The 27,262-nt window shown below is 36.5% G+C and overlaps 1 protein-coding gene across 1 annotated transcript in view; it reads left to right on the top strand.

The window, feature by feature from the left end:
- LOC127880974 (protein polybromo-1-like) overlaps nt 1-27,262 on the top strand; it is a 117,629-nt gene that overhangs the window by 3,841 nt on the left and 86,526 nt on the right. The window contains exons 3-8 of the mRNA XM_052428490.1: nt 16,191-16,229; nt 21,584-21,681; nt 23,756-23,903; nt 24,876-25,040; nt 25,775-25,954; nt 26,361-26,528. Of these exons, the coding sequence (XP_052284450.1) occupies nt 16,191-16,229; nt 21,584-21,681; nt 23,756-23,903; nt 24,876-25,040; nt 25,775-25,954; nt 26,361-26,528 (798 nt within the window). The remainder of the gene's footprint in view (nt 1-16,190; nt 16,230-21,583; nt 21,682-23,755; nt 23,904-24,875; nt 25,041-25,774; nt 25,955-26,360; nt 26,529-27,262) is intronic.

The raw sequence follows: 27,262 nt of genomic DNA, 5'->3' as shown, positions 1-27,262 counted from the left end.
ATACTTGCAACACTTACTAACTATCGTAAGGGGACTTTGCAGGCAAAGTTATGTAACTCTGACTGGCATTTTGACAGAATTATGGGCCCTTTATCAGGCCTCGACACTAACGGTGGTCTGGGGACCCGAGGCCCCCAGATTTTGGCGAGGACCACCAGTTCTTTCAAGCTGGGTGGTCCTCCAGGAACCCTAAATTTATAGAACCACTTTGTCTTGATTGACCATTTGAATTTTTAAAAGTGCCTCCAATTTTTAAAGAGCAGCGCATAAAAAAAATCGGTAAAATCTTATCCGAAAATGTACTGCGAATCGAAAGCACGCGACTGAGCATTAGCGGCCAGCGTCTGTCAGTTGTAAATATTGATTTTCGACGATGTAAGCGACCTACAGTGCAGAGAGTATATTGAAATCACTGAAGCGTGTAAGTGTTACAAACGGTGTTTTTACTGCTATTGTCAAGTTTTATGGGAGTTATTATCGGATTATTTATGGCTCCTTTATGATATTGAGCCCCCAAAAAAGTAACAAACTGTCACTACGATCAGTAATTATAATAATTATTAGGGCCGCTATTTCTTTAATCAAAACCATGGCATAGGCGATCTGGCTGGCAAAAGCATTTAATTTCTCCACAAAAACACATGCCGGTATACTTTTTTTCTACAGGTATTTGTGAGCATTTCTGTTTGATAGTTCCATTATTATAATAACCTTGGAAGGGTATAATTTGATTAAGATACCAACAATTTCTGAAATAAAAAGTATATCGTTCACTTGGTGTACTATACATGTATTTCGGATATGTTACAATTCGGACATTCAAAGAAAGTGACATGTATGTGTTTTTTGTTGTTGATAGTTTAAAAAAAATATGCTTTATGTTATTTCAGGCAACTAGAATAGATTTTGGTAATTATCTGGGCCTTTCTGTCAGGAAATAGGTGTGAACAACAATAATTTAATTGATCCTGGAAATCATCCACCACTAACAGAAAACGTTTTAACAACAGAACCTGATGTATGACATGTCCAAATGACCATAACTGTTTAACAAATTAAGTGAGATGATTTATTTTCTGATGTTTTGTATTTCTTTTTCCCTTTCAAGTGATGTAAATTTGTGTGATTCTATGTTTAAGTAATTAATTTTGAAACATTTAGGCGGCATACTGTTTAATACATTGAAGTTAACATTGTTATATTATTTTGGTTATCTGTGTTGTTTATCAAGTTGAAAAAAAAGGTATTTATATACAAATAAAGCTTATTAAGACTTATGAAGGTATGACTCATGAAGGTACTTATTGTTTTTTATGTAATAATATACTTTTTAAAGTGATAATATAGGCAATGACATTAATGTAGTAAGGTTTCTTTAAATGATTGTTCTTATTAATAAGGTTGGAATAATCGACAGTTTTCACGGCGCGAAAAAGTTGCAACAAGTTTTGTTGAGCCAGTGAAACCCCTGAATGCGCGTATTTACCTTTTATTTCTTAAAAGTTTATAATAAGAACTTCCGAAACGCTAAGTTCTGGCGGCGAAGGGCAATGCTGAAGATGATAATGCTGAAGATGATTATGAAAAGGATGACGATGCTGATGATATTGATGAAATACATGATATCAAAAGTTTACAAGACAAGGTTATGAGCTTTTAATGGGTCTGCTTTAAATGGCAACAGAATTGAATATAGGAAATAAAAATGTGTACTAGTATGCTTCTTGTACTTATTTGCCCTTACGCTGAGAGTAGCTGTGTGTTGAAACAAGAGGACTCCCTAGTTTGGGTGAGGGCCACCAAAAGTTGAAAGTAGGGTTCCCTCCGGGTACCCTGTCAAAAAAGTTAGTGTCAAGGCCTGTTTATACTTGAAAATTTGGTTAAGTTTTGTGTTTTGGTCCACTTTACCCCTTAAGTATCATAGATATTGCTTTCATACTTGGAACACTTGCAAACTATAATAAGGGGACAGTAAAGGACAAGTTGCATAACTCCGGTTGTCATTTTTACCGAATTATGGCCCTTTTTTGACTTAGTAACTTTGAATATATGGTTACATTTCGTGTTTAGATTCACTCTAAAGTACACTACGCGACCCGTGATTTTTGCCTAATTAGCGGAGTAAAGGCGGGCATTTTGCTTTTTGAGTGTAAAATCACCGCAATTTCACGTGGCTCGTCACTCCGACGTCGCGCGAGAGCAAGATAATCTTCGCCCTGAATCCCCTCAATGCTGTGGTGATTCGCCGTGATCGCAGTGGATATCGATGACAACGATGACTCGCCAATTCATGCATAGAAACCAAATCGTATCGATAACTGTATACATGTACATAACGCTTCTAATGTTGAAAACTATCCGTTAATCCAACATCAAAATAATAATCTTAAACATTTATGTCGGTAAATATGTTTGAGAATTTCATTAAAACAACCATATGACTACGCCATTTTTTTAGAAGTGTAAAGAGTACAGCGCATGTGGGACACAGCTTTCATTGGACGAGCGAATTTAAATTTAGATTGAATGCAATACGATCTTACCAAAAAACGTGTTATTGCGTCATACGCCTTCATGTAAAAAAAGATATCCTCCTGGAAGTAGTGCTATTAATGCATAATATTATCAAAACATTTTTTCAACACGTAAAGCGTTGTAACAAATTAATATTCATATCAAAACTAATATACCATAAGTATAAATGTTCCGTTAAATTCACAAATGAGAATAATAATGTATCATCCGAAACACACTTCCGATGTTTTAATGTTAACATGACGTTTACAAATGCTTCCAATATCTAGTCATCATGTATATTTCCCAACAAAAGAGCGCGAAAATTATGCGGCAATATACAAGGTCAAGGTATACGAGCGTGCAAGTATTTATTTTTTATACAAACTGTGTAGCGCAGAGAACATTAAATTCTGTTGATTTCGGTCAAACATTTCTTTGGTATTTTTAAAACAATTATATCGCCAACAATTTGATACTTTTTTAAAAGTCATTTCAAATCAAACACGTCGTATCCGTATCGTTACTGATAGAAGTAAAACATAATACCTTGACTTGTATAGTTTTTTTTGTTGTGAGAGACCATCTGAGTAAACGCCATACATGCCATACGTCCCGGATTGTCCGGGACAGTCCCGGAAATGAAGAACTTGTCCCACTGTCCCGGAAATCTGTCAAATGTCCCGGAATTTACAAAATCCATATATACATGTACCTTATCTTAGGCTTAACTGCACCTCGAATCTGTGTATATCTGCACCGTCTCCATGACAATGCCTACCCAATATACTATGCTACGTGTCAAAATCGATCAATTAACAGGGGTCCTGTTATCATATCGATTGTCTCACGTTCGCGGTCAAACCGAAAAGGCTGCATTGTTTAATGTGGTTGTTAATTGACTTTAATCTACTACGTCATTATTTCCCGCTGCGTAAGGACAAAGGATAGTTGTTCACACATCTGAAGTCCAACATCGCTGAGTAAAAAATTAAAAGCAGTTTATGTGTGCACGTTTAACCGACAAAGAAGTTGAGTAAAAAAGTAAGCATATAAAAACGTCATCCTCACTAGGTTTATTATTGTCATGTTCTAAACCCCCAGTAAACATAACGTTAAAAATAATAAGTGAATTTGAATTGCGTTTGCCATGTCAAAACGCCCAGCAGTTTCGTCCACTTGTCCCAGCAGCAAAAAAGTGAAACGCGTATGTAAGTTTCAAGACAAGTGGACGACTGAGTTTGATTGCATATCCAGAAGCAAAAAGGGTATGTTATAAATTAATAAAGGCGTATCAACAACTACGCGTTACACACTGGTCTTAATAACAATAACACAGTGAAGTCACCATCTATGTTTAGAACGCTTACACTGAAAACATGTGGCTTGTATCTAGTAACGGAAGTAGTAATGTTTAATTTGACGTTAATAGATCAAGTGTATTTCAGATAGGCTTTCGAACTTTTGCAATTAACGATGCGAAACAAAAAAATGTACCAAAATGCATATGTTATACAAATCGGCAAAAGTCCCGGACAATTTAACTCAATGGCCCGGAATTGGTCTGAAAAATTATGACATGTATGAAACGCTGACAAATATATGCAAACTGTTATTTTTTGTCAATGCCCTTTGATCCATTCTCGCACTTAATTGGCAGCGCCATCCTGTTGTTTCTGTGATTGTTACATGTTTTCACAGTTTGTACACGTACAAAGAGTGCCAATTAGACACTAGAACAAACACTATCACCCGCTGGACAGTACACAATAAATAATCAAATGTTGAGTTTTTTTTGTTTAGGGCGTGAAAACCCAGAGAAATGAATGCACATTGTACATCATCATCAAATTTACTGAACTCTGCGAACGCTGAATGCTACGTTGATATACTCGGTTTTTTTTCAGCAAAACAAACACAATGTTTAATGGCTTTAATATATAGGCAATGATGTAATAACAACATATTATATAACACGATGTCATAATAACATAAACTTAAGTATATAACAGTAATGTATTTCCGGCATATCAAGCATTGTGAATGTATCAGGGCTAGCGCTGGCCCAAAAAATGTTTGAGCCACCCAGATGTAGGGGGATCCGGGGCATGCCCCCCCCCCCCCCTCCCCGGAAAATTTTTTGGATCCTAGATTGTCTTTGGTGCGTTTTGGGCCTATTGCCAACCAGTTTTCGTTTCTTTCAAATAACAATATATACTATAGATTTTTCTTATTTCTTTTAATGACAACAAGCACATGTCACATATCATTATATACATCACATCACAATTTTTATAGTAATAGAGATATTTTAATACAGCGCATTTTTAACAACATGATGAATGGCATGTAAAATACAAGCATACATTTCATTCACAAAATACATTGTTTTGCTGCTTTACTGCTTGCTGGCATCGACGGCATGAGTGTGATCTGAAAATATAAAAAAATAATACATAGTCAATCTGCATATATACATATAGTTAGACTATAGCATTTCAAAGTAATTTCAAATAAAAATTCCTCTCATCTTCAAAATCTTACCTTTAGACTTTGCATGTTTCGTCACCGAGTCTTTTTTTAGGATACTGCAACCTACAGTGAACGTGTTGGAATTCTGCACCTTAATGCATAGGTCACAGTACATTGATTTTGATTCATTCTCAAAGCGAAGCCAATTATTATCAACTTTCCATCACTCTTGGAATGCTCTAGTTTTTTGTGTTTTAATTATTTTGTTTGTTTGTTCAGACTCATTTTCGTCGATTTAAGGTTAAAGAAGTCATGTTAGCGACTGTACGGACAAAGTGGTTACTTCCATTTATATAGTAGACGACATAAATTAGTCTTCCTATGCGTTACAAAATGCGTAACTTTAATTAAATTTTAATTGCAATTAAACCGCGCGTGTTTTTCACGTTTTCCTTTGATTAAAATACGCCGCTGTTAGTTATCATAGTGTGTGAGTAAAACGATCAAATTAATTAATTAACACCTTTTCATTTCAATCGAAAATCAGCAGAAAGTTGTAACATCAACGACATAGAACTAATTACTTAATTATCACACTTTAATTTAGATCGATAGTCAGCTTGGAAATAATTTATTTATTGTCACGCTTATTTTAATTTTTAATCTTATAATACGACATTTGCGACCATCCGCTATTTTGTTTGCAGACGACAATATTAACTGTGTATTCATAGCTCCACCCATTTTTACGTTTCATTCGACAACGTCATTTCATGTGTAAGCCAGCTCAGTTTTGATTGGCCAGCTACCATGTGCACTTCAATAACAAAAAGGTCAAGCGATGTCTCGATACAGGTGCAGACCGGTTTTCGTTCACTGTTCAAATTGCGAATACTTTCATTGAAACAAAGAGAAAATTATAGAAAACCAGTTTCGGGTTTAAATGGCGGCTGTTTTCAATGAAATTTTACGAGATTTTAGCATTTTCGCAAATCGGATTTTTCTAGAGCCAAATTCTCAATATTTTCGCAAATGGCTCAAGTGGCGAACGACAGCGCGAGCCCTGTGTATGTACAACCCTCGGAAAGTAACACGAGTTATCCGCATTGGAGCCTGAAACAGAAAATAAATAAGTATCGCATAATTTAGTCCAAATAATTAGGCATAATCTACCGATTACATTTAACCTTTAACAATTTTCCGTGTCTTAAGGCGCGAATATTTTGCTAAACACTGTTAACAAAAGGGCTACACATTATAATTCTTAATGAAATGCAAAAATAAGTCTTAACATAATTAATAACGTCAATAAACACACACGGTAAGATCAAAGTTTAAATGGAAAACTTATATCATATTCCTTGTAAATTACCAAATTATTAGTTTCGTCTAAATCAAATGCCATGTAAAGAAAAACAAGGTATAACCGACCAATGACGAAACACTTTGCAACTTTCAATTTACACAGTGCTATATGTATATGGCAACAATATGGAATTTGAACAGTGGTAGTGTATTAGGGCCTGATATATAATTGCTTGTAAGTGTTAATAAACATTCTTCTAATGCAATTAGTTAAATAATGTTTACATGTTATGTACAATAATTATTGCATGATCTTTCTGCGCTGTTATATTAATTTGCAGCCGTTAAAGCTTCCGACATTGCTTCATCAAGTTCATGTCGGAACGGGAGTATTTTAGCTAATACGCCCATACAACAACAACAAAAGCTTTATTATTGCAATGTATAATGTAAGTTTATACATATATGTTACATGTACATGTTAGTGTAACCCTCAAAGTAAATCGCTTAAAAAGGTGAACCACGGCGGTTCGCAGTGATTTGCGGTGATTCGCGCTGATTGCGTAACTGTGAGATACATCGCGCGACGGTCACCGTGGAGTCGCCGAGACATCACCCAAATTTTCTTGTCGCTAGGAATCAACGGAATCCCCCCCATTATTTTTTTTTAAATTAAAGATCATCTAATAAATGACCACCACACCCTCACACTATACCCCACCCCCACCCCAAAAACATAATTGTTATGCCCCGGTAGGGTGGCATATAGCAGTTTAACTGTCCGTCAGTATGTCAGTCAGTCTGCAGGGATCATCCTAGCCCAAAATTTTAGGGAGAAGTGACTTCTCCTTCCAATTTTATGAGGGAGAAGTGAGCCGATCTTTGATCAAACGCGTAAAGGTATCAATAACAAATGCTAAATGTTGCAGTAAGAAAGCAAAACTCTTAATTTCTATTTAAGACTGTATTGACCTGTTGAATAGTATAAGCAAAACAACCAATGCAATATAACAGTTACATATACATGAAGCTGTAAAAGACAGTAAATGGTGTCATTATATATAACAAAAGTCCATGTTTCACAATTTATAAACATGAATATATCTAAAATAAACTTGCTGAAACACCAACTTAACATTTTATTTTAAAGTGCCATGATGTTTGAAGATATTTCTCTCCTAAGAAGTGTAAAAACAAGTGTTTTATTTGGCAAAAATACACATTTCATTCATGTGTAATTATCGATAGTCAACTATAAGCTTTCTTATAAATGCCATCTAAATAAAAATCTTTCTTGTGTGTATACATGTTTTAAGTTCATATACACTGTTGTTTTTTTTCATCATTCTATTTGTAAAGTTTCCTGACTTTTTCAGCCTTCCATTTGGTCAGTGCGCGTGAACAGTCAAACTCGCTCATACTTGGCCCTTCTTCCAGGGCTTTCCTTTGACCCGAGCTCCCGGGTTTTGACGCTTGAAAATTACAGAAGACCCCTTTTTGACTCTTGAGAAAATTACGTCATGCGTCACATTTGACCCGGGGGAATATACCGACTTGCGTCAACGAGATCAAAAGTTGTGCAGACTAAGCGATAATTGGCTCAGGGCGGAGTATCTCATTTAGTACACGCTAATCGTTAACGCCCGTTTCAAATCATCGAAGCACAAGTCCACCCAGTAGGCGGAGTTTGGTTAATTAAGAAATCTAGTATTGACCAATTAAAACCCTGCTGGTTTGATGACGCGTGTATTAACTTTCCATTATTTATCATAGCGTTTGTTATCAGCTGTTTGCGGAAAAGACGTGTATTAAACCCACCTAGTTGCAATAATCCAACTCCCAGCTATTGACCCTCTGAGCTGTACGTATGTACTCATAAAAGCTCAGAGCATTTAAGAAGAACTATAAACCCACCAAAACAGAATGGACTCATCCGCGTCAGTTTTAATAATATTCAATATAAAATAATAACATCCATATCCACAGAACACAGTAAAGCATATTTTGAGATATTTCCAGAGTATGGCAGAATGTATTTCCAAAGCTGAATGCACCCATCACTGTTTTACTTCATGATTGCTCAGTTCAAAGACGCGCGAAAGTTATGCTGGCATATGTACTGTCTACAACGTCAAATTACACGCTTTGCATCAAAGTTGCTAAAAATAACTATAGAACCGATATTACTGACCTTGTAGCAAAGTGACAATTTTTGCATGAGCTAATTGATTACAAAATACATGTAGGCGTAATAATTGACCGTTTGAGAAGGCATAGAAAACAGCGTGTTTGTCGCACGTCTTCAGTGAAGATGGCACATGAAATAATTAAAGGGCGTCGGAATTTTTGATGGGATTAAATACGGAGGCACCTTTATCGGCGAGTAGAAATAATTTCCTTTTATAGTTTACCAATTTATATAGGCTATTGTGTTTAGGTACCACCCGTATGTTTTTTGTTGTTGTTTTTTTGTGATAGCCAGCGGAAATGTGTTTTTTTCACATTTTGTATTTCATTCTTAATTTAATAGCCACGCGAAACGGTCAAACAAAGTTATTGGATAAAGTGTAATTGTGCTTGTGCATTCGGAAAATGTCGCAGAGAAACCTTTTCGAATTCGGAATCGGTAGTAACTCTGAAAGTGTGTGTAACACGCCAATGACAAAGCGTACTTTAGATCTAAATGACAGTGCTCCTAACACCCCCAAACGTGCGAAAGAAGAACATATGACATATTACTCTGCTGTATACATGAAGTTAATGTTGTATTAGAAAACATGTTTTGTTTTTATTAATCATTGAAATATTGTGTTTAAATGCATAGTGTTGTAGTGACAGTAAAATGCAAGAAATAAATGTTAACATACCTGTATCTTTTAAGTTGTTGCTTTTTATATATTATATCTCAGTAATTTGCTTAAATTGCAAAAAATCATTGAATCTTCTACGTTATTATTAGGACTCTCAGAAGTTTGATTTTGACTCTTGAAAATATGGTCCCAAGAGTCCTTGACTCTTGAGATTTGAGGTCTAAGGAAAGCCCTGTCTTCCAAAATTCTCATCAGATCATCAAGAGTTTTGTTGTTCATCCTGGTTTGGAGTCTTGTCATAATCCTGTTTTGTGTTGAGAAGCCTCTTTCACATTTCACGCTGTTCATAGGAATAACTGTGCAGCACTTCAAAAGGATGGTCATGTTGGGAAACTCATCATGATACTTTGTTATGATTGTTCTGGTTATGGCTTCTAGTGTCTCTGTTTTGTAAGAACCGGAAACAAGGTTCTTGTACTGTCTGTACTCATTCAAACACTCAGTCGAACTCAAGAGATGCTTTTTGAACTGCTTCACAAGAATCTTAACATCATCATTGCCAAACATGGCGACACTCTTTGAACCGCTTATGTTTTTTGGCACCAGGGCATTCATCGCATTCAGAACTTGAGAGTCCTGAAACCTGTCTTGAATGTTTTCAACCACCATTTCTATGTATTTATTGAATGTCTTGGTGACAGAGTCTTTTTGTTGCTGATAATACTTAAGAATGGGTTTGTAGCTGCAATCCTCAACTTCATCCTCCTCCTCCTCCTCACTATCTTCATATCCTTCAATCTTGTAGTTGTTTTGGATCCTGAGTCTTACAGCTTCGCTACTTGACTCTGACACTGGGCGACTGTACATGGTGTCACCATCACAATTTACTGTGAACTCATCCAACTTGGTAATGAATTCCCCAGGCACATCACACAAGTCCTTGAGACTAGCACATGTGCTGTCAACAAGAGGCTGCACCTTAGAGAAGTCCAGACTGTCGTGCTGGAAGTTCTTTGACAGTCTTCCAATGAATGGTAACACATCCATTAGCATATGCGTGGTGGCGATGAATTTGTATTGGGACACTTCACTGAAAAGTCCCTTGGCAGTCGCATCTAATACAGCCTCTCGTTCAAGACACATGGCAAGAGCAGGATAGCTCCTGTACATGGCTCCTACAGCACCCTCCATACTGAGCCACCTCACAGAATGAAGTTCCACGAACTTCAGCTCTGGCAGATTTAGAATTTACTGTATCTCCCGCAGACGGTTTTATGTCAGGACGGAATTATGGAAATACCTGAAGACGTTGCTAATGGTTCTGGAATAACAATTCAATTCAGGTATATCCCTGGCTGCGTGGGATGTTGCTAGTGCAATGCGGTGGGCCACACAGTGCACCCCAACCAGTGCTGGGGAATGCTGATGTAGCATGGCCACTACCCCACCTTTCTTACCAGTCATCACACTAGCTCCGTCTGTGCTTATTCTGACCATTTTCGAGATGTCCAGGTTTTTCTGTTTCAGCTCGTCTAACACCAACGCCACAATGTTTTCGGCACATGCTGATCCGGTTTTGATCTGTTTGTTTGATAAGAATGAGTATTTTAGTCCGTCTTCATCTACACTCTGTGCATACATCAACACTCTTTTCTTATTTTCATTGTCCGTACTTTCATCAAGAACAAGAGAAAATACTCCAGATCTTTGAATGTTTGTAATTCTGTCCTCTAAAATGACCTCACTTATTGCACTTTGTAGTTCAGTCACACTTTTGTTACTACAGTATGTGAATCGAGCACTTTTTGACAAGAGCACACTATAATCTGCGCCCACTGCATTGGCATACTCCAAGTGATGCCTGAACTCTTCCTTCGGCAGCTCCCTTTTCCCAATGTGTTAGGCGGCCTTCAGCAGATTGATGCCCAAATGGTCATCCTTGTGCAGTTTGTTGGCAATGATCTTTTGAAGCGGCTTATGAGACTTTAATGATGATCTTGTTACAGCATCAATGTGCTTCTGGGCTACAAAACAACAAGAATTTGTAACATTCGGGAACTATCCGATATTCGGTGAAAGTTTGATGAAAAATGCATTCAAAATAAATAAGGTGTTGCAGAGTTGAGAAGTTTGACAGACGGGCAGCATTAATCCCCAGTACCCTTAAACTTCTGTGTATCTATAGGACGATATCAAGAACTACCGGTATATGCAGCGTATTTGTTCGCACCTATTATTTTTCAAGAGTAATATTGCCATATTTTGCGTAAAACGCGCTACGATTGTTTTATGTAAAATTAATTTCAACATTCTCTCACCTATTTTATAAATTTAATTTAATGATTTCAAAGTTCTCTGCACTTCAAAGAATTGTTTAATTTGGTTTTCAAAACATGCGAGTTTTTTCGTGCGCCCGACGTAACCTTCTATAAGGAGTCACATTTTTGCGCTTTTTTTTCGCACACACGAAAAACACGAGGGATTCAGCTTTTCAAGCCTAATGTATCTAATAAATAAATGATGTTCACTACTTTCCATAATTGACTGGAATAATGATAAATACAATTAACCACATCATCTGAATCACCATAAACGCTAAAGAACATGCGCATAAACAAAGCCGATCATGAATGAGAAAATCTAAACTTATATTAAATTATTATACAACATCGCGTCTCTTGTACCGCTTTGTTGAACTGTACGTTTAAAAGGTAGAAAAATATTATTGATTCAAACATACATGTTTGTACTTACAAGAGGCATGGCGATCGTGATTGGTGGTTTTAGCAGGTGTCTCGTGCCCACGAGCATAAGGGTTGTCAAACTTTGAAGTTCTACACAAGGTACAGTGCCACAGACCATTTTCATTTTTCTCATACCAATCATACGAGCTCTGCGAATGATTTTTCCTGAATTGTCGCTTAGGCGTTTTAGAATCAGAACACTCTTCCTGCTTCCGCTTAGTACCACTCGCGATGGTCTGGGCTGAATCGCCCCTTAACCACGAAGCCAAGGACATTGGTCTTATCTTTAAACTTAATTACAAAAAATCGTGTGCTTAGTTCAAACTCTCAGAAAATAATGACAGTTTAATAACAAACTTTAGACTGGCCTAATTATCAATCACACATACTCAGAACAGGTACTTGTGAAATAAACTGTTGTTACAATAATTAGTATTGAAGGCTAAATTGTTTGACTTACAATAAAATCAGGGCGCTCTTTTGCCCCAAGTTTGATCCTATGGCACAAACTGTCAGTTGCATAAAGGCCTCCTGGTGGCCCCTTCTTAAGCAGTGTGAATAACAATAAACAACTAACAAGGGGCCTTAACAAACTAATTGACATTTCACACCTTGAATTGAAATTGGCAATTTATCCCAATTAATTCCACATTATGCACCAGTCTCTATTTGCAAGTTATACTTACGACAGAGAGTACCGTGTACTCTTAAAAATCTCCCGAAATTTCGTGGGAGATTCGTCAACAAGACATGTTTATGTTCTATGCCGGCCAAAACTAAATTATTTGAAGATTTGTTGATGTATTTTATTCGATTATACATAAATTGATGTAACACACCATAACATTATGCAATAACATAAATTGTAATTCTCCCAACTGAGTGTCGCGTGCCGGTAATTCTTTTCTTTGAATGACGTCATTGACTTTTAATGTAATGTTCACACGTGCTTTTTACTGTGTTTTTGGATTACCGGTATAATTTGAATTTGTATGTCTGTTTCCCTGTAATGATATTTGTTATGCTCTGTAATCAAATATTTTATGACTGAAATTTATCAGTGAGATTCAGACTGTTTTAAGTTGTATAAAACGTCAAGCATAACTATAAATGACCAACATGTAAACAATGGCTGTATTTGTTCCCGGCAGCCTTGACAAATAACATGAGCCGTTTGAAAAACTGTAAACGAGGTCGGGAGCCTCTCGACTGGCATTCTATACATACAGCGACGTGTACACTCGACTAGAATACACCAAGGCGACTTGCATCAGCAGTCAGTGATGCGTAGTAAATCCTCTGGCTATCATTAGATCAGATAACCGATAATTGCACAAGGTAAATGGCAGTATTAGTGACGGCATTGCGCACACGCGCGGCAGATTATTAAAGGAAAAATTATTGGAAAATGTCGGCGATTTTGTTTTCGCTTTGATGTAATCAGAAGGCGATATCAAGCCTTGTAGGGCGACCGTGTCGCCCGCTAGGATGATCCCTGGTCTGTCTGTCAGTCCGAAAAAAAACTTTAACATTGGCCATAACTTTTTCACTTTGTAAGATAGCAACTTGATATTTGGCATGCATGTGTATCTCATGGAGCTGCACATTTTGAGTGGTGAAAGGTCAAGGTCATCCTGTGCATATTATCGGCGGGTTCTGGTCGGATGAGTTATGGTCCTTTGAAATTTTCTAAAAAAAAATTCTTGTCCCCTCAACTACTGTGCCCTCAAGAAGTTTCCTTTTATCTGAATATATAGTGCAATATTGTGACAAAAAAACTTTGGGGAGCATCACTTGTCTCCGACGGTTTCTTGTTTACAATTTGTTGTTATCCCTCCGCCTTTGTTTTGGCGTTGTCCGTGCGTCCATCCATCCGTCCAGAGCCATATCTTGGAAGTGCTTAGGCGGATTTCATTGAAACTTGGTATGAGCATATATATAGATAAAAGGATGATGCACGCCAAATAGCATTGTACACCATCTGTTAATAACAGAGTTATGGCCCTTAGTATCTTGAAAAAATGCTTTTTGTTGTTGTCCGGAACCATATCTTGGAAGTTCTTTGGCAAATTTCATTCGAATTTGGTATAAGTGTCAACAAGCATATTGGCAGGGGATATCAATTCAATGAATTTGCTTGTTTTTAGTCATTATTGGAAAAAAAGCAGCATTTGAAACGGCTCTTTTAGAACTAAAAATAGTAATGAACAATTTTATTTTTGCATGTCATTAACAGAATGTTGTATTCATAATCAAATAACTATTTTATTTACACATGCGCTCTTTATAAAGCAATAACTTAGCACTGCTCTAGCTAGGATTTGAAAAGGGAAAGGGGGGCTATTTTGTCATAAGGGCACTTTCAACGCGCAATATTTCATCATAAGGGCTCTTTGGAGCGGGCGGTCATATCCAGAATGCTCCCTGTTGCATATTAATTTTTAGCTCATCTATTTTTTGAAAAAAAAAAATTATGAGCTATAGTCATCACCTTGGCATCGGCGTCGGGTTAAGTTTTGTGTTTAGGTCCACTTTTCTCATAAAGTATCAACGCTATTGCATTCAAACTTGGTACACTTACTATCATGAGGGGACTGGGCAGGCAAAGTTAGATAACTCTGGCGTGCATTTTGACAGAATTATGTGCCCTTTTTATACTTAGAAAATTGAAAATTTGGTTAAGTTTTGTGTTTAGGTCCATTTTATTCCTTAAGTATCAAAGCTATTGCTTTCATACTTGCAACACTTACTAACTATCATAAGGGGACTGTGCAGGCAAAGTTATGTAACTCTGGCCGGCATTTTGACAGAATTATGTGCCCTTTTTATACTTAGAAAATTGAAAATTTGGTTAAGTTTTGTGTTTAGGTCCACTTTATTCCTAAAGTATCAAAGCTATTGCTTTCATACTTTCAACACTTACTAACAATCTTAAGGGGACTGTGCAGGCAAAGATATGTAACTCTGACTGGCATTTTGACAGAATTATTGGCCCTTTATACTGTAATTTGATTACGTTTTGTGTTTTGGTCCACTTTACTCCTAAAGTATCATAGATATTGCTTTCATACTTGGAACACTCGCAAACTATAAAAAGGGTACAGGACAAGTCGCATACCTCTGGTTGTCATTTTGACAGAATTATGGCCCTTTTGTGACTTAGTAACTTTGAATATATGGTTAAATTTTGTGTTTAGATCCACTTTACTTCTAAAGTATCAAGGCTATTGCTTTCAAACTTCAAATACTTTGATGCTATCATGAGGGTACTGTACCTGGCAAGTTGAATTTTACCTTGTCCTTTGTATGACCTTGACTCTCAAGGTCAAATTATTAAATTTTGCTAAAATTGCCATAACTTCTTTATTTATGATTAGATTTGATTGATACTTTGACATAACAACTCTTACCTGACATACCACAATAGACTCCACCCAAACCACCCCCACGCCCCCCCCCCACCCCACCCGAGAATTCCCCCCCAAAATAAATAATTTTTTTTTTCATTTTCTTTAAAGATCATCTAATAAATGACTACACTCTCACACTATACCCCCCCCCAGACCCTCCCCCGCCCCCCCCCCCCCCCCTCCCCCAAATTATTTTTTGTGAAACATGGTTAATAAAAAATATTATATTTTGTTTATAATACACCCCTCTCCACCCCACCCCTCCCTCCTTTGTGATTGAAGTATTGAGATAGGTCCTTTCACCTTTAAAAGAAAAATAGATGAGCGGTTTGCAGAGGTGCTCTTGTTATGTTATTTATAATTGTTATAATACATTATTTCCATTATTATTAAAAACCATGCAAATAAAATGTCTGCAATGAGGAATAAATTAATTACATTGTAATAAGAGATTTATAAATTATACCATGTCAATTTTTTTTTAAATAAATAAACGGGCAGGACAGGGCGGGGCGTCTTTCCCTTTAGGCCTAGCTGGAGCACTGCTTAGCTCTAATCCACTGGGCGCTTGTCGATCAAAATGAAAAAATGTGTTTTTAGCTATTATCCCAACTTCCTTTTGATTGTGTTCAATAAAATTTGGCGTCCAAGCTGTCTGGGGTCTTCCAAACATTTGTCGTTTAAAAAAAATACTTGTCTTGCTGTTACTATTTGTATGTTATTTCACACTTAAGTAAGGATGCTCAATGAAAAGATACTTTTTTTGTACTTCTTTATCTCTAAGTACCATTTCTTTCTTTAATGGAAGAAGTAAAATATGTTTGAATGTTGAAAAAAATATTGGAAACCATACAAATAAAAGTTAAGGATCGGTAAAGTTAGTGGAAACAACTAATTTCACGCCTAATAAGAGCTTTGTTTGTTTTATTTTGCAGGATCTACCCTCTACGTCTCAGGGGGACGACATTGACTTTGTAAGCCACCATGAACCTTGTGTTGTGTATCAGTATACTGTACTTTGTATCGGAATCAGGCCCCAGAACAAACATTCCAGTGTTTAGTATACATCAATTTTCTTCTTTCTTTATTAAGTACTTGTAAAAGGCACTTTCCTAAACAAGGAGAAATGACAAAATTTATAATAGTAGTCCGAAAAATTACTGAAAGGGAGGGTTACATCTATGTCAAGTAAAAAGAGCGCTGAAACTGAACATTTCAGCAAAATACATGAAAAATATTAAGATGGGTTTGTGCCGAACAATTAAAAAAACCTTTAATTCCCCGCCTGAAGATTTCACAATTTGAATGGTCCAGATTTCAGGGGTCTTTGCGCTAGTTTTTCCCAATTGGCGCGGTAGCGTTACTTTTCCCAATAGCTAAAAAAATCAATGGTTCCACTGTTACTTAAAATAGGAAAACACAGTTTCTGCTCATGAGTTTAGATAGAGTGTTTAGTGTTTTGCTTTGGATTGCACTATTATTAAAACTAAATTAATAACTTTTAGGTTGAAAGCCTGGTTTCATGATACCTCCCGTTCCAGATGCAACCCTGAGTCTTAAAGTGCTCAATAAAAAGGGACAAGTACCCTGTACGTCTGTTTAGCCCTTTCCTACTAAGAAGCAAAGTGAAATAGCTATGTGCAAACAGCATAAAACCAGAACAGCCTGCGAGTTACTCACAGTCTCTTCAGGTTTTATGCTGTTTGCTGCCCATCAATATCTAAGGGTTGGAACTATCGCCTTTAAAACTTGAATCTAGTAAGAAAGGTCTTGATAAAATTTAACTTTCTAAGGGACTACGAATGCATCAAAATACGTATCTAAGTGATTAAGGGTTAGTATCTCATGCACAAATAATCGAGGGCAGTGAAAGCTGTGGCCCCTGGCTTTTGGCACCAGTGTGCTAACAGTTGAACACGCATCTACTTATGTAAATTTATCGACCAATTAAATGGCTTTAGAGGGTTATTTTTGGGGGGAATAATATAAGTCAAAGATTGAACTTCAGAATTCTTCTGGAATTTTTTAAGAATGAATTCCTTTTGTCTTCTATAGGAAATTAAGTCGAAGATTGAACTGAAAATGTTTGTTATCATTGGGCCTGATTCATGAGCTTAAAATTTAAATATTCGCAGTAGTTGTTGCCCTTGTGAGTAATGTTTTTAAAATTTTAACATTTGCATCATTTAATGTGTACATTGCATGATACCAACACAGGTGTTGATCGGTGTGCATGCAGCGAGTTGTGTATCCCCATTTGGTTGTTGTTTGTATATGTAACAATTTTTTACAATGTGGAAGTCAGATTTGGTTTTAAAGGGACATGTTTGCAGACTATTTTTCCCTACTCAGTTGGTAGAGCCCTGTATAACAAATCCAGGGACCCAGGACCCATCTCTTGCCCAGCCATATAATTTGTATGGGGGTTGGTAATGAAATCATGTCTAAGGCCATTCGCCTCCTACCTCTGATTTAAGTAGGACTGTTGTCAGTTACTGGCAATCGTAAAATGCCCTTACAACTGGTATACCAGCTATCCCTGGAACAGTTTTGGGAAACTGAAGGCCAGAAACTGATAGCAAAATCCAATAGCCCTACTATATAAATCATAAAAAAAGCCCTATTCACATTTCACCAGCCGAGGGGGGGGGGGCTGTCTGGCTTTTTGTTAGCATGAAGACTTGGCTACAAAACACTTATTTGTCAGCAGTGTACATGGGCTACAAAACACTTATGTGTTAGCAGTGTACATGGGCTACAGAACACTTATGTGTCAGCAGTGTACTTGGGCTACAAAATACTTACGTGTTAGCAGTGTACATGGGCTACAAAACACTTATGTGTCAGCAGTGTACATGGGCTACAAAACACTTATGTGTTAGCAGTGTACATGGGCTACAGAACACTTATGTGTCAGCAGTGTACTTGGGCTACAAAATACTTACGTGTTAGCAGTGTACATGGGCTACAAAACACTTATGTGTCAGCAGTGTACATGTATATTAGAATTTAAAGTTTCCATTATCTTTAGTTTAATGTCTGCTTATTATTATTCATATTGTGATCCGAATTATTTTTCAATTCTGTTAACAAGTCACAAGAAAGCAACAGTTAGCGTTGTTCAACAAATATAAATTAATTCAATTAATTAGATGGTTACTTAAATAACATGTCTCTTTAATAATTTTACCTTTTTTTTGCAAAAAATTATTTGTATCTTTTTGTTTCAGCATGTTGTAAACTGGATGTTGGTTACACCTAGAACTTTAAAATTTATTTAATTTTTTATGTGTATTTATTTTTGGGGTTTTATCTTTACATTTTGCATGTGCAGGCAAAAGTGTGAGTGAATATTAATGAAAGATCTAGAGTGGTTTTGCACATATGTGAGAGCACATTAAAGCCGCCCTTAAACCTTAATTATTTTATGTGTATTTATTGTTGGGGTTTTATCTTCATATTGTGCATGTGAAGGCAAAAGTGTGAGTGAATATTAGCGAAAAAACTAGAGTGAAATAGCAGGATGCTGTGCCCTACTTCCCCCGCACATGTTAACCCATTTATACCTAGTGGACTCTCCCATCCTTCTAAATTGGATCAATTTATTTCCAAAATTAGGGATGTTTAGTATATTTATTTCTATATTTAGAATTTTTCTTACAGAAATTCCTTTAAGCAAACAGCGCAGACTCTGATGAGACGCCGCATCATGCAACGTCTAATCTGGGTCTACGCTGTTTGCCAAGGCCTTTTTTCTAGACGCTAGGCATAAATGGGTTAAGTGAACAGTCTGCACATAATGCCATTATGTGAGCGCAAATTAAAGACCCCCTTAGACCTTAAGCAAGTGCTTGACTTAGTAATTCCTTGGATTTAACAAATTGTCCGTCTTTCCACTCTGTATCTTTTTAGCAGCACACTGTATCTTGGGTGATTCTAGATATTTGACCTTTATTTAGCACATTTGTGTATTATATCATATATTGAGTACTCTTAATTATTTTTTCTCTTTGCACACTAAGCAGTATTCAAATTGGTGAACAGTCGTCTTGGATATAGTTTTTCCCCAAAATAACAAGCCCATTTTTTTCCCCAAAACTTAATTTTGTTTTTTATTTTACATTACCTACATTAATTAAAGACTGATAAATAATAATTCAAATTATCAGGATGAACAGAGATGTGAAATATAAGAAAATAAAAATTGTATATGTCTTGATAATGAAACTTTCTTAATTCATAAAAAGAAGTTGTTAAGTTCTTAACAACCAAACTTATTTGTACATGAACTAAATTTACCATATACACTCAATTAAATAGTCATTTTATATGTTTTGTCAAATTAACCATTTAAATGATTTTATATGCATGTTAACAAGGATTGATTACTAATTCATGACTGGTAAATATTGTAATTTACATATATATTGCACAAGTATATTAGTTTCTTAGTTTCAGTGAACCGTTTTTTTTTATCCCCTGCCATAGGCGGAGGGATATTGTTTTGGCGTTGTTCGTCCGTCTATCTGTCCGTTCGTCTTTCCGTCTGTCCGGAGCCATATCTTGCAAGTGCTTTGGCAGATTTCAATCAAACTTGGTACAAGTATATATATGGATAAGAGGATGATGCACGCCAAATGGCATTGTACACCATCTGTTAATAACGGAGTTATGGCCCTTTGTATCTTGAGAAAATGCTTTTTAATATAAGCTTACAGCTTTATCTCCATTAACACATGAGCCAGAACCATGAAACTTGCCATAGTTGTTCTCAATCATCTGGGGGTGCTTCACATTCAACACCCATAATCCTAGGGACTAAGGTCAAGGTCACACATTGAGATCAAAGGTCACAAATTTGATGAATTATTCATTATTAAGTCATTCCTTTACTATGCCATGAAACTTGCCATAGATGTTCTCAATCATCGGGGGTGCTTCACATTCAACACCCATAATCTTAGGGGCAAAGGTCAAGGTCAACATTGAGGTCAAAGGTCTACACCCATCCATAAACAAAATTTATTTGGCGGGGGATATCAATTCAACGAATTTGCTTGTTTTATTGTTATTAAGTGAGCTCTCATATAGGGCCTTACTTCATTTAAAACTTTTGAGAAACAAGATCGCTCAATACGATGTATTATAGATGGCATCTATAGCCAACAAATCACTTTGATGTCAGTCAAAATTGTTGGGTCATGCAAACTGCCCATTTATAGTGTTTTTCCCATGCCCTTTTGGGTGGCGATGCGCCATGCAGCTGTTCTGAAGCGCCACTGTGTCCTTTTCAAAGGCAAAAGCCGCCACGCACCCTAATTGATAAGATATTAATTGCCTCTTGACCTAACTTCTAAGCAGGATAGTGTCAAATTATTGCCCAAAGGAGGCGAATATGTGCTCAGTTGTGAATTATTCATGAGTGATATCCCCGTTTAAAAATCAATTGAAAATGACTGGGTTTTGGCTTTGTTATACTAAGCACACTAATAATTCCCCAAGAAAATCTCATGTCATCCATATGGAAAGCATGAATGTATTTAGATACAAAATACAAATATTTATCAGTAATCTACAAAGTGTATGTACGTATGTCTTGGAAATGAGTGTTTGCAAATTGGTGTTCAGTTTACTGACTATGTTAGTGGATCTGTGTATAAAAATTTATTTATTTGAAATGTGTACACTTAAGACTTAAAATGCACATATTTCGTCATGATTAATTGATTTATCATTCACCTTTGTCTCTGATTAATCAGCAACTATTTAGAGTTCTAGTTACCTTTATGATTTTTCAGTTAAGAAAGACATCGCTGAATTATTGTCTAAAGAATCACTAACTTTACATATTAGTTTATAGTTACAAAAAATAACAGATTTTAACCTCACTCAGGGTAGTTTACAGTTACAAAAAATAATAGATTTTAACCTCACTCAGGGTAGTTTACAGTTACAAAAAATACTAGATTTTAACCTCACTCAGGGGGGTTTTATGCATGTGCATAAAGTATCTTCCCAGATTAACTTATGCAGTCTGCACAGGTAAATAAGGGATGCAACTCTGTATTCTTTGTTGAAAGGAAGTCTCATCTTAGCGAAACTCCAGTTTAGGCATAGAATGTCGTCCCTGATCAGCCTGTGCATGAGACTGTACGCAAGTGCATTAACCCTTTCCCACTCAGAACGAAAGTGAAAATAGCTATGTGCACACAGCATAAAACCAGAACAGCCTGTGAGTAAAAATACCTATCTAAGTTGTAAAGGATTAAACCCACTTGTTGCCATATCATGGCTCATGTTTGTAACCACACAACAATTTGTGTTTCAGGCTGAGATCATACAAGAGTTGTTTGAGACAATACGTAATTACAAGTCCGATGAAGGCAAGCTGCTGTGCGAATCGTTCATTCGTGTTCCCAAACGCAGGTACATTTTGCCAAACAATGGTATTCATAAATTAACCATTGGAGAACAAATCAATTAAAACATATTTCCAAATGACAAAGAATTATTATTAAACTCACAGTTTAATAATATTCTGTAAAATAAATGGGGGTGAATGAATTTCATTCAGTTTGCTGATGAAGTTTATTTTAAATTCTTTTTTAAGTAAGGCTATATACATTTGTTTGTGTAAGAGACCAGAATGACCTGGTCCACCTGAGTGTATCACACATTTCTTAATTTGATCTTGTGATCAGGGAGCCTGTTTTTTTGTGACTTAGTGATTAAACTGCAACTCCAATATATCACGGTCCGTTATATCGCGTTGTCAAATATATCGCGAATCGGCTATGGCTCCCAAAAATCTGACGAGCATAATCCTTAAATAAAATGTTTTTATCTGAAAATTTGATGCATTTAAATTCGTTTCAAGCAAGTATTTTTCCCTTTTTTTCACCAACTTTAATCCAACAGTCATAATCCAGTTTTGACCAGATTGTTTGCTTACATTGTACATCACATTAACACCTGTGTACTGCGATAAACAAAAGACCCATTTGTCAAACATGACAGGTCATTTCGGGTGTTACAATTCTCTATTGAATTTGCTTTGAACTGCCGAAACACACCAGTGCACACATGAAGGTGTACACAATTATAACAGTAAATGTCACAAGTCAATACTGACCTATCTCAACAATCTGTGTGCGTTAGATACAGTATACAATATAGATCAGTTAGTCACAATGCTCTACTATTAAACCCCATGCTGTGCATGCTTTTCATGAGAAATGAATGACGTCATTTTGTACATGGGTCTAATTTGTGCATGCTTTCTTAAACAATAAAACTCGGCAATGTTTTTCGGATTAAAAATTTAATTATACGCATTTGAAAATACTCACATGGAATAATGTTTTTTGTTATACCAATTAATGACATATGGATATAACACAAACTTGAATAAGGTTGGTAAATAGCGTGTTTTGAGATTGCATAATGATGCTAATGTATACATATACATGCATACATAAACTGACAATTTATATCGCGCGCCGGATATATCACGGTCGCGATCTTTGGACCCCTTCAACCGCGATATATTGGAGTTGCAGTGTATTGTGTCTATTGCCTGCTGACCTATTGATGTACATGCCAACTAAAATTGTTATTTTTGTAACCTTTAGTTTGCTTAGGCAGCTGACTGATATTTTGATAGGTAGCTGAATTTGCGACCTTCATTTTGATAGACTGCTGACCTAGGGACCTTAATTGTGACAGGCAGCTGACCTATATTTTGATAGACTCCTTATCTACTGACCTTTAACTGTACAGGTAGCTGACTTAATTACCTATAGTTTGATAAACTCTTGACCTATTGACCTTAAACTTGAAATTTAACTGACTAATTGACTCTAAATTTGAGAGATAGCTTACCTAGTGACCTATATGTTTATAGACTCTTGACCTATTGACCTTCAACTTGATAAGTAGCTGACTTAGCAACCTATATTTTGATAGTGCCTTAGAGTAGCTGACTTTGCTATATGTTTTTTTGTATACAGACTTCTGACATTGTGACGTATTTTCAGGAGAAACCCAGACTACTATTAGGTAGTCAGTCAGCTGATTGACTGACCTTGTGACCTTTATTTTGAGAAGCAGCTGACCTTATGACCTTCATTTTGATTAGTCGCCAGTTATCAAACTGGGAGTTTGACTATGATGGCCAGTAATTTCATATTATATTGTAAGACCTTCAGGAAGAAAATGTACAAGCCCAACTATATATTACTGAAATCTGATCCAGCCCAACGGAAAACTAACCAGTGCGGGGCTTGCAATCATGGGCGCGGGTAGCAAATAGACTGACCTTGTGACCTACATTTTAGGACAAGCCCATGACCTTGTGACCTACATTTCATGACAAGCCCATGACCCTGTGACCTACATTTAAGGACACACCCATGACATTGTGACCTAAATTTTAGGACCAGTCCATGACCTTACGATCTACATTTTAGGACCAGTCAATACCTATTTACCTCCATTTCAGGACCAGTCCAGACTACTACGAGGTAGTGAGTCAGCCAATGGATATGATCAAGATACAGCAGAAGATGAAGATGGACGAGTATGAGGAGATCGAGCAGCTCACCACTGATGTGGAGCTGATGGTGAACAACGCCAGGGCTTACTACAAGGTGGGGTTTTCAGGGATTTAAAATTCCATGGACATGTCATAGTGGATATGATGTCCACTTTGCCATTGGGAGGTCATGGGTCTGATCCCCCTCCCCAAAAACACCAAGTACTGGTTCTATCCAGGAAAGCGTTTCAATATCCCATAGGCTAGCGATGCAATTGAGTTAAAATAAATAGGTTAATACTAAATTCCACTTGCCTAAAAATGCTTGCCAAGCTTGATTGATCTAATGCTAGTCCGATGCGGCATGTGCAATTTCCATTTTGTCCCTTTTTTGTACCAATCAAATCACAACACACAGGTACCCATTACAAGTCAGTCTTAAATAAGCTGGTTGTCTCAGTTTGGAAAAGATCTGGACTAAAATCCAAGGATCACAGGTTTGATGCATGGACTGGCCACATAACTTACGTATTTATTATAAAATTATTTCTACAGCCACCTAAGATTCAAGATGGGCATTTGTCAATTTCTTGCGTAAGTATGGGCACTCAGCACTTAACCCTTTGCATGCTGGGATATTTGTCGTCTGCTAAATTGGTGTGCTGAATTTCTAAAAAAAATCATTTTATTGACTTTTTTTCAAAGACCTATATTAGAATAGAAAACAGTTTGGATCCTGATCTGACACCACATTTTGTGGCGTCTGATCTGGATCCAAAGTGTTTGCAAAGGCCTTTAAAATTCGGTTCAAGCGCTAAAAGGGTTAAAGACTAGCATACCCACAAAATGTGTTAATTAGGTTAATTGACTTCTGTGAAACTACTGAAATACTGTTTTAGACAATAATCAACTATACAGACAAAAACCTTACAATAGTATTAGGGTAGGCTGCAACAGTCCTCATACTTATTTATGTTATCTCTAGCCCATATCATAATGCTTTCATAGAAACAGATAAACAGAATACAATATACTGACTATACAAAAAAAATCATGTAATAAGAACCAACTTTTTTTCTCCCAACAGAAAGGCAGTCAGGAGTACATAGATGCGACGGACCTGCTGGACCTGTACTATGAGATCCGAGATGAGTTGCTGGTGGAAACTCTTGGGGACAAGGATGTGGTTGATGATGACGAGGAGGAGGAGGAGGGGGTGGAGGAATCACACGAGAACCTCGATCAGCTCAAGGTACCGAAAAAAGGCTTTGGCAAACAGCGTAGACCCAGATGAGACGCCGCATGTTGCGGCGTTGCCGCATGATGCGGCGTCTCATCTGGGTCTACGCTGTTTGCTTAAAGGAATTTCTGTAAGAAATATTCTAAATATAGAAATAAATATACTAGACATCCCTAATTTTAGAAATAAATTAATCCAATTTAGTAGGATGGGAGAGTCCACTAAGCATAAATGGGTTAAGCCTCATTTTAGGCAATCTTGGTTTATTGCATGTGCATTAAGTGTGGTCCCTTATTGGCCTTTGCAGTCCTCACAGGCTAATCAAGGGCAACACTTTCCGTCTAAACTTGATTTTCATTTAGAAGAGAATTCTTTTAAATGAAAAGTTTCTTAGAAGTGGAAAGTGTTGTCCCTGATTAGCCTGTGCGGCTTCACAGGTTAATCTTGGACGACACTTTACGCCCATGCATAAAGGCCAGTTTTTGTTGCTCATTTGACTGAACTTCTTATTCACATTAATTACCCAGGAAACAATGTAACAAGGTGTATTATTCAGTTTTCTTGGTGCCAGTGGTTTAATTGTTGTTTCCATGACGACATGACAATTAAGCATGCGGAAAATAAAAAGTAATCACCTAGATAAACATGCATAGTTGAAGTCGAAGGTAGCTTAAAATGTCACTAACTTCAGAATTAATTGATCCTTAATCTTGCCATGTATTCTGAACGCATTTCTTCCATTACAGTCGAAGATTGCGTCAATAGTTCAACAAGAGAGCGCCAAAATCAAGGGACTTTCTTCGGAATCCGAAGACGACAGTGGTTATGATTCAGATGACTTTGAGCAGCTGTTTGCCGCGCTTGTCAACGCCCAAGATGGCGAGAGAAAAATCAGCGAACCTTTCCACCTGCTGCCATATAAGACAGTGAGTGTTTCTGGAAGTTTAATATTTTCCCCTATAAGAGTTGTTATTATTCCCCTATTTTCAATTAAATAGGCTATGATAGTTGATTACAAAGAATTGTCATTCTTTTGTTGCAGATTGATATAGATTGTTACTTTACATTGAATCACAGATTTATATAGATTGTTACTTAACATTGAATCACATATTTATATAGATTGTTACTTAACATTGAATCACAGATTTATACAGATTGTTATTTAAAATTGAATCACAGATTTATACAGATTGTTGCTTAAGGTTGAATCACAGATTTATATAGATTGTTTCTTAACATTGAATCATCGTACATCCAAAGCCATACCCCTTGAAATGACTTTGTATTTTCTGTAAGTTAATGGAAAAAAAAACTCTGTTTCAACTTCAGCTGTACCCGAACTACTATGACGTGATACTAGAGCCCATAGACTTGAAGATGATAGCCAAGAAAGTGCTTGACAACGAGTACCGAACGCCTGACGACATGGACAGGGATGTCACCCTGCTGGTCAATAACGCAAAGACTTTTAATGAACCCAAGTCTCCTATTTATAAGGTACGTATTGTAAATGATATCTTGGCCAAAGTTTGTCAGCTGTTGAACTAAGCTATTTCAACTGCACACAATAATGGAGAGTGGCCAGTATAATGACCCTCATATTTAGTTTATGAATCTATGAAACTCAAGAAACTTTATGGGGAGAGCAATTTTAACTTTCCTCGTTAAAATGATGAGTTAAAGAGGAACTTTTTAGGGGAACAGGGTATTTTCCTCCCCTTTAAATGGTTCTAAAATCACACCCCTGTCAAGTAAAAAAACTTTTAGGTCCTAAACAACTTTTGCTTAAATCATATCAACTGAATGTTATGGAAGGTAGCTGCAAAATGGTTTTATTTATTATATGCTTTCCGGTGGTTTTCTAGAGAAATATCAGTGAATTAAAACTGATAATTTCACTGTTTCAAACAGTGAAAATTAACAGTGAAAATTATCGATAATTTTCACTGTTTACTGTGAAATGACGTCATTTTTTGACGAAATGACGTCATTATCCCAGTGTTTTACTCTTTAACAATGTATATAAACTGTGAGAAAAAGCAAAAATTAAAAAGAAAATTTGTTGTATTTGGTGGAATATCGATTTTAATTCACTCAGATCATAGAAAATATATTTTCTATGATCACTTGTGAATTAAAATCGATAATCCACCGAATCCACAAATATCCTCTATTTATTGAATTTTCAAATTTACTTCAACAATTGGGTCCTCATGTTAATGAGGGCAGGA

Source organism: Dreissena polymorpha, chromosome 5 (assembly GCF_020536995.1).
Source record: "Dreissena polymorpha isolate Duluth1 chromosome 5, UMN_Dpol_1.0, whole genome shotgun sequence".
Lineage (NCBI taxonomy): Eukaryota > Metazoa > Mollusca > Bivalvia > Myida > Dreissenidae > Dreissena > Dreissena polymorpha.
Note: the sequence above shows the minus strand (reverse complement) of the source record. Positions and strands in the feature narration are given on the sequence as shown.